Source organism: Meleagris gallopavo, unplaced genomic scaffold, assembly GCF_905368555.1.
Source record: "Meleagris gallopavo unplaced genomic scaffold, MGAL_WU_HG_1.1 scaffold_64, whole genome shotgun sequence".
Classification (NCBI taxonomy): Eukaryota; Metazoa; Chordata; class Aves; order Galliformes; family Phasianidae; genus Meleagris; species Meleagris gallopavo.
In genome coordinates, this window is record NW_028147075.1 from 9,983 (window position 1) to 18,689 (window position 8,707).

General features: G+C 58.9%; 1 protein-coding gene across 1 annotated transcript; it reads right to left on the minus strand.

Annotated features, from left to right (window-relative positions):
* Positions 1-2,406: 2,406 nt before the first annotated feature.
* Positions 2,407-8,375, minus strand: LOC146541850 (uncharacterized; the record flags this gene model as incomplete). Its single annotated transcript, XM_085215494.1, has 4 exons — positions 8,276-8,375; positions 7,646-7,906; positions 4,268-4,366; positions 2,407-3,068 (listed from the first exon to the last, which is right to left on the minus strand). Coding segments are annotated over exons 1-4 (1,122 nt in total), but the record flags the coding sequence as incomplete, so codon positions are not given.
* Between the last annotated feature and the right edge of the window lie 332 nt (positions 8,376-8,707).

Genomic DNA, 8,707 nt, shown 5'->3' on the forward strand with positions numbered 1-8,707 from the left:
AGGGGGAGTCATCCTCAATACGAGGGGTCAGAAAAGGGGGGGGGGTCCCATTTTGGGGTCCCTGGTGGAGGGGGGGTGGTGGGGGGGGGGTAATGAACAGCCATTCACGCTCCCATAGAAATGTCCTCATTTTATTGTGCCCCCCCCTTCCTTCACACCCCTCCCCAAATCCGGGGCCAGCCCAGAAATGGGTGGTGGTGGGGGGGGGGGGGGAAGTTGGTTGGGGGCTGCATCCTCATAATCCCCCCCGCCCCCCCCCCCAAAAAAAATCTATGGGGTGGGGGGAGGGGGGGGGGGCGTTGAGGACCCCCCCCTTTGTCACTGGGTTTTCACTTCGGCGTATATGGAGCTGGGGGGGGGCGGGGGGGGGCTGGGAGCAGAGCCCCCTTGGGGGGGAAAACGATGGTGGAGTACTGAGGGTCCGCCTGGGGGGGGGGGGAAATTGGGGTGAATTGGGGGGGAAATGGGGGTCTGGGGGGGGGGGTGGGAAGTAATGGGGGAATTGGGGGGGATTGGGGGGATTTGGGGTGAATTGGGGGGAATTGGGGGTCTGGGGGCGGTGGGAAGTAATGGGGGAATTGGGGAGGGAATGGGGGGGGGAAATTGGGGGGGTAATGGGAAATAATGGGGGAATTGGGGGGGATTAGGGGGGATTTGGGGTCTGGGGGGGGATGGGAAGTAATGGGGGGGATTGGGGGGTGGGGGGGAGTTTGGGGTGAATTGGGGGGAATTGGGGGTCTGGGGGGGGGTGGGAAGTAATGGGGGAAATGGGGGGGGAATGGGGGGGGAAATTGGGGGGGTAATGGGAAATAATGGGGGAATTGGGGGGGATTGGGGGGGATTTGGGGGTCTGGGGGGGGGATGGGAAATAATGGGGGGCATTTGGGGTGTGGGGGGGGAATTTGGGGTGAATTGGGGGGAATTGGGGGTCTGGGAGGGGGGTGGGAAGTAATGGGGGAATTGGGGGGGAATGGGAAATAATGAGGGAATTGGGGGGGATTGGGGGGGATTTGGGGGTGTGGGGGGGGAAGGGAAATAATGGGGGAATTGGGGGGGATTGGGGGGGATTTGGGGGTCTGGGGGGGGGTGGGAAGTAATGGGGGGAATTGGGAGGGGTACGGGGGGAATTTGGGGGGAATTGGGAGGAAATTGGGGGTTTGGGGGGGGATTGGGGGGGAATTGGGGGTTGGGGGGGAAGGGAAATAATGGGGGATTTGGGGGGGGATTGGGGGGGATTGAGGGGTTTGGGGGAAATTGGGGGGGTTTGGGGGGGGAATGGGAAATAATGGGGGAATTGGGGAGGATTGGGGGGGATTTGGGGTCTGGGGGGGGATGGGAAGTAATGGGGGGGATTGGGGGGGTGGGGGGGTATTTTGGGGGATTGGGGGGCATTGGGGGTCTGGGGGGGGATGGGAAGTAATGGGGGAGATTGGGGGGGATTGGGGGGGAACTTGGGGGGTGGGGGTGGAATGGGAGGTAATGGGGGGGATTGGGGGGGTGGGGGGGGAATTTGGGGTGAATTGAGGAGAAGTTGGGGGTTGGGGGGGCAAGGGGAAATAATGGGGGAATTGGGGGAGGTTGGGGGGGGGAATGGGGGGGAAATTGGGGGGGTAATGGGAAATAATGGGGGAATTGGGGTGTGGGGGGGGAATTTGGGGTGAATTGGGGGGAAATTGGGGGTCTGGGGGGGGAAGGGGAAATAATGGGGGAATAGGGGGGGATTGGGGGTGTTTGGGGGGGGGATGGGAAGCAATGGGGGAATTTGGTGTGGAATTTGGGGGGGCGGGAGGGGAAAAGGGGGTGAATTGGGGGGAATTGGGGGTTTGGGAGGGGGGGGTGGGAAGTAATGGGGGGGATTGGGGGGGGTTGGGGGGGGAATGGGGGGGAAATTGGGGGGGCAATGGGAAATAATGGGGGGGATTGGGGGGGATTGGGGGGGATTTGGGGGTCTGGGGGGGGATGGGAAGCAATGGGGGGATTGGGGGGGTGGGGGGGAATTTGGGGTGAATTGGGGGGAAATTGGGGTGGGGGGGGGATGGGAAATAATGGGGGAATTGGGGGGGGTTGGGGGGGGGAATGGGGGAGTAATGGGAAATAATGGGGGATTTGGGGGGGGGTTGGGGGGGAAATGGGGGGAAATTGGGGGGGCAATGGGAAATAATGGGGGGGATTGGGGGGGATTTGGGGGTCTGGGGGGGGATGGGAAGCAATGGGGGGGATTGGGGGGGTGGGGGGGAATTTGGGGTGAATTGGGGGGAAATTGGGGGTGGGGGGGATGGGAAATAATGGGGGAATTGGGGGATTGGGGGGGAAATTGGGGGGGTAATGGAGAAAATAGGGGGGAAATTGGGGGGGGTTGGGGGGGGAAGGGGAAATAATGGGGGAATTGGGGGGGAATTGGGGGGAATTGGGGGGGTATGGGGGGGAATTGGGAAATAATGGGGGAATTGGGGGGGGGATAATGGGAAATAATGGGGAATGGGGGGAAATGGGGGGAAATGGGGGAAATTGTGGGGGAGAACATGGGAAATTATGGGGAAATTTGGGGGAATTTGGGGAAATTTGGGGGAAATAGGGGGAACTGGGGGGGTAATGGGAAGTAATGGGGGATTTAGGGGAAATATGGGGGGAAATTGGGGGAATTGGGGGGAAATAGGGGGGAATTGGGGGGGTTGGGGGAGATTTGGGGGGGCGTAATGGGAAATAATGGGGAATTGGGGGGAAATGGGGGAAATTGTGGGGGAGAACATGGGAAATTATGGGGAAATTTGGGGGGAATTTGGGGGAATTTGGGGAAATTTGGGGAAAATAGGGGGGAATTGAGGGGGAGGGAGGAGATTTGGGGGGGCGTAATGGGAAATAATGGGGAATTGGGGGGAAATGGGGGGAAACTGGGGGGGAATTGGGGAGGATGGGGGGGAATTGGGGGGGGGATAATGGGAAATAATGGGGAATGGGGGGGGGATGGGGAGGATAATGGGGCCGTAAGGGGGAAATATGGGGGAAATTTGGGGTAAAAAGGAGGGATTTTGGGGGATTCCATGGGGGTCTTTGGGGCAGCCGGGGGTCTGTGGGGGGACATCGAGTTAATGAGGGGGGGGTTGGGGGGGGATATTGGGGGGAACTGGGGGGATTTGGGGGGAATTCGGGGGATTTGAGCGGGAATTGGGGGGATTTGGGGGGAATTTGGGGGATTTGGGGGGAAGTTGGGGGGATATGGGAGGTCGGGGGGGATTTGGGGGGCATTGGGGGAAGTTGGGGGGATTTGGGGGGAATTTGGGGGATTTGGGGGGAAGTTGAGGGGAATTGGGGGAAATTAGGGGGGAAATTAGGGGGAATTGAGGGAAATTGGTGGGATTTGGGGGGAATTTGGGGGATTTGGGGGGAAGTTGGGGGGATTTGGGGGAAGTTGAGGGGAATTGGGGGAAATTAGGGGGGAAATTAGGGGGAATTGGGAGAAATTGGGGGGATTTGGGGGGAATTTGGGAGATTTGGGGGGAAGTTGGGGGGATTTGGGTGGTTGGGGGGGATTTGGGGGGCATTGGGGGGAAGTTGGGGGGATTTGGGGGGAATTTGGGGGATTTGGGGGGAAGTTGGGGGGATATGGGAGGTCGGGGGGGATTTGGGGGGCATTGGGGGGAAGTTGGGGGGATTTGGGGGGAATTTGGGGGATTTGGGGGGAAGTTGAGGGGAATTGGGGGAAATTAGGGGGGAAATTAGGAGGAATTGAGGGAAATTGGTGGGATTTGGGGGGAATTTGGGGGATTTGGGGGGAAGTTGGGGGGATTTGGGGGGAAGTTGAGGGGAATTGGGGGAAATTAGGGGGGAAATTAGGGGGAATTGGGAGAAATTGGGGGGATTTGGGGGGAATTTGGGAGATTTGGGGGGAAGTTGGGGGGATTTGGGTGGTTGGGGGGGATTTGGGGGGCATTGGGGGGAAGTTGGGGGGATTTGGGGGGAATTTGGGGGATTTGGGGGGAAATTGGGGGGATATGGGAGGTCGGGGGGGATTTGGGGGGCATTGGGGGGAAGTTGGGGGGATTTGGGGGGAATTTGGGGGATTTGGGGGGAAGTTGAGGGGAATTGGGGGTAATTAGGGGGAATTAGGGGGAATTGGGGGAAATTGGGGGGATGCGGGGGGAAGTTGGGGGGATTTGGGGGGAATTTGGGGGATTTGGAGGGAAGTTGGGGGGATTTGGGTGGTTGGGGGGATTTGGGGGGCATTGGGGGGAAATTGGGGGGATTTGGGGGGAATTTGGGAGATTTGGGGGGAAGTTGGGGGGATATGGGGGGAATTTGGGGGATTTGGGGGGAAGTTGGGGGGATTTGGGTGGTTGGGGGGGATTTGGGGGGCATTGGGGGGAAATTGGGGGGATTTGGGGGGAATTTGGGAGATTTGGGGGGAAATTGGGGGGATGCGGGGGGTCGGGGGGGATTTGGGGGGCATTGGGGGGAAGTTGGGGGGATTTGGGGGGAATTTGGGGGGAAGTTGGGGGGATTTGGGGGTAAGTTGGGGGGGAATTGAGGGGCAGTTGGGGGGATTTGGGGGGAAGTTGGGGGATTTGGGTGGGAATTTGGGGGATTTGGGGGAAATTGGGGGGGAAGTTGGGGGGAATTCGGGGGATTTGGGTGGGAATTGGGGGGATTTGGGGGGAATATGGGGTACGTTGGGGGGGATTTGGGGGGATGTTGGGGGGATTTGGGGAGAATTGAGGGGATTTGGGGAAAATTAAGCGGGGTTGGGGGGAAATTGGGGGGAATTTCTGGACTTTAGGGGCCATTTTGGGGGCATTTTGGTGCCATTTGTGGCCATTTTTGGGCTATTTTCAGACATTTGGGGCCATTTTGAGGCCATTTTCAGACCTTTTTTGCTCATTTTGAGACAGTTTTGTTGGTTTTGAGACATTCGCTGCCTTTTTTAAGGACATTTTTGGATGTTTTGTGGCCGTTTTGGGCAATTTGTGGACATTTTATGAACATTTGGGGTCATTTCGGTGCCGTTTTGGTGCCATTTGTGGACACTTGGGGCCATTTTGGGTGAATTCATGACATTTGGGGCCATTTTGGGGCCATTTGTGGACATTTGGGGGCATTTTGGGTGGATTCATGGCATTTGCGGCCACTTTGGGGCCATTTGTGGACATTTGGTACCATTTTGATGCCATTTTGGTGCCGTTTTGGGGCCATTTGTGGGCATTTTGGTGCCATTTTGGTGCCATTTGTGGACATTTGGGGCCATTTGTGGACATTTGGGGTCATTTTGGTGCCATTTTGGTGACATTTGTGGACATTTGGGGCCATTTTGGGTCCATTTGTGGGCATTTTGGTGCCATTTTGGTGCCCTTTGTGGACACTTGGGGCCATTTTGGTGCCATTTGTGGACACTTGGGGCCATTTTGGGGCCATCTGTGGACATTTGAGGCCATTTTGGGGACATTTGTGGACATTTGGGGTCATTTTGGTGCCATTTTGGGGCCACTTGTGGAAATTTGGTACCATTTTGGTGCCATTTGTGGACACTTGGGGCCATTTTGGGGCCATCTGTGGACATTTGGTGCCATTTTGGTGCCATTTTGGTGCCATTTGTGGAAATTTGGTACCATTTTGGTGCCCTCTGTGGACATTTGAGGCCATTTTGGTGCCATTTTGGTGCCATTTGTGGACAATTGGAGCCATTTTGGATGGATTCATGACATTTGGGGCCATTTTGGGCCCATTTGTGGACATTTGAGGCCATTTTGGTGCCATTTTGGGGCCATTTGTGGACACTTGGGGTCATTTTGGATGGATTCATGACATTTGGGGCCATTTGTGGGCATTTGAGGCCATTTTGGTGCCATTTGTGGACACTTGGGGCCATTTTGGGGCCATCTGTGGACATTTGGTGCCATTTTGGTGCCATTTTGGTGCCATTTGTGGACAATTGGAGCCATTTTGGATGGATTCATGACATTTGGGGCCACTTGGGGGCCATTTGTGGCCATTTTGTGGCCATTTTGTGGCCATTTTGTGGCCATTTTGTGGCCATTTTGGGTGGATCCATGACATTTGGGGCCATTTTGAGGTCATTTTTTTCTGGGTTAGTGACATTTGTGGCCATCTTGGTGCCATTTTGGGGCCATTTGTGGCCATTTTGGGACCTTTTGGGGCCACGTTTCCCCCCACCATCACCTGTGCAGGTGCTTCCATATCAGGAAACCCACGGCCAAGATCAGCCCCAGCCCCACCAATGCTCCCAGTACGATCCCAGCTATTGCCCCCCCGACAGACCTGGGAAAAAGGGGGAAAAATGAAGAAAGGGGAGGGGGATGCAGCACAAAGCCCCGCCCCCTTTCGCCAAAGCCCCGCCCCTTTCACTCAGAGCCCCGCCCCTTTCGCTCAGAACCCCGCCCCTTTCGCTCAGAGCCCCGCCCCCTTCTCACAGCCCCTCCCATTCTATCACCCACTCTCTGATGGAAAGCTCCGCCCACTTCTGAATAAACCCCGCCCCTCAGGCTCCGCCCCATTCCATTAGCCCCTCCCCTTCTCTAGGCCACGTCCCTTTCCATAAGCCCCTCCTCTTCCCCAGGCCACGCCCCATTCCATTAACCCCTCCCCTTCCCCAGGCCCCGCCCCTTTCCATTAGCCCCTCCCCCTTTCGCAGGCCCTGCCCATTTCCTCAAAGTCCCGCCACCTTCTCACATCCCCTCTCATTCCATCACCCAGTCGAAAAAGCTCCGCCCAGTTCTGAATAAGCCCGCCCCTCAGGCCCCGCCCCTTCCATTACCCCCTCCTCTTCTACAGGTCCAGCCCCTTTCCATTAGCCCCTCCCCTTCCCAGGCCCGCCCCTTTTCGTTAGCCTCTCCCCTTTCTCTGGCCCGCCCATTTCCACAAAGCCCCGCCTTCGTCAGCATAAGCACCGCCCTTTCCCAGGCCCCGCCCCCTTTCAGGAAACCCACCTTTCCATCAGCCCCGCCCCTTTTCACAAATCCCCGCCCACTTCCGTATTAAACCCGCCCCCACGCCCTTCATCCCTCAGAACCCCTCCCCATCCTTTAGCCCCGCCCCTTGCTTAGCCCCGCCTCCCAATGCCCTCCCCAGCCCTCATAGCCCCGCCCCATCCCTCATAGCCCCTCCCCCTCCATTAGTCCCGCCCACTTCATAAGCCTCCTCCCCTCATAGCTCCGCCCTCTCTAAGCCCCGCCCCATCCCTCGTAGCCCCTCGTTAAGCCCCGCCCACTTCCTACGCCCCTCCTCAGCCCTGATAGCCCCGCCCCTCGCAGAGCCCCCAATAGCTAAGACCCCCCCCACGCTAAGCCCCTCCCTATCCCTCATAGCCCCGCCTCCTCCCTAAGCCCTCCCCATCCCTCATAGCCCGCCTCCTCCCTAAGCCCCTCCCCATCCCTCATAGCTCCGCCTCCTCCCTAAGCCCCTCCCCATCCCGCATAGCCCCACCCTCTAGCGAAGCCATGCCCTCTCCTGATGCCCCTCCCCATCCCTCATAGCCCTCCCCTAGCGAAGCCCCGCCCCATCCCTCATGGCCCCGCCCCCTCCCTCTGCCTGTCCCCATGTCTCATAGCCCCGCCCCCTCTCTAAGCCCCTCCCCATCCCTCATAGTCCTGCTCCCTAGCGAAGCCCCGCCCCCTCGCCAAGCCCCGCCCCGGACCCGCTCCCATTCGCAGCTCCACGTGGGCGTCGGCTGATAGCAGCAGCATGGGATTGGTCGCCCGGCAGCTGATGGTCCCGAAGTGGGAGGGGTCAGAGAGGGTGAGGTGCAGCTCCAGCCCCGCCCCCAAGGTTTCGTTGCCCCGCCCCCAAGTGATGTCAGAGGGCGGGAGAGAAGGGGCGGAGCAACGCAGGGTAAGCTCCGCCCCCAACGACAGCGACAACGGGCCGGAGGGGGAAATGGAGGCCGAGTCCGGGCCGTCTGTGGGGGGAGGGGAGGGTGGGGTTACCTGAGGTCATGGGGTCACATGAGGTCATGGGGTTACAGGAGGTCATGGGGTCATGTGGGGTCATGGGGTTACGGGGGGTCATGGGGTCATGTGGGGACAGGGGGTCACATGGGGTCATGTGGTAGTGGGGTCATGGGAGGTCATGTGGGGTCATGGGGCTGCAGGGGATCATGGGACTACGGGGGGTCATGTGGGGTCATGTGGGTTCATGGGGGGTCATGGGGTTACAGGGGGCCTTGGGGTCATGTGATCGTGGGGTCATGCGGGGTCATGGGGTTATGTGGGGTCATGTGGGGTCATGAGGTTACACGGGGTCTTGGGATGTTGGGTCATGGAATTACAGGGGGTCATGGGGTCGTGTAGGGTCATGAGGTCACATGGGGTCATGGGGTTACAGGGGGTCATGGGGTCATGTGGGGACGGGGGGTCATGCGGGGTCATGGGGTTACAGGGGGTCTTGGGGTCATGGGGGGACGGGGGGTCTTGGGGTCATGTGGGGTCATCAGGTCACGGGAGGGTCATGAGGTCATGGGGGGTCATGGGGCTACAGGGGGTCATGTGGGGTCATGGGGTTACAGGGGATCATGGGGTCATGTGGGGTCGTGGGGTCATGAGGTCATGTGGGGTCATGGGGTTACGGGGGTCTTGGGGTCATGTGGGGACATCAGGTCATGGGAGGGTCATGAGGTCATGGGGGGTCATGGGGCTACAGGGGGTCATGTGGGGTCATGTGGGGTCATGGGGTTACAGGGGATCATGGGGTCATGTGGGGT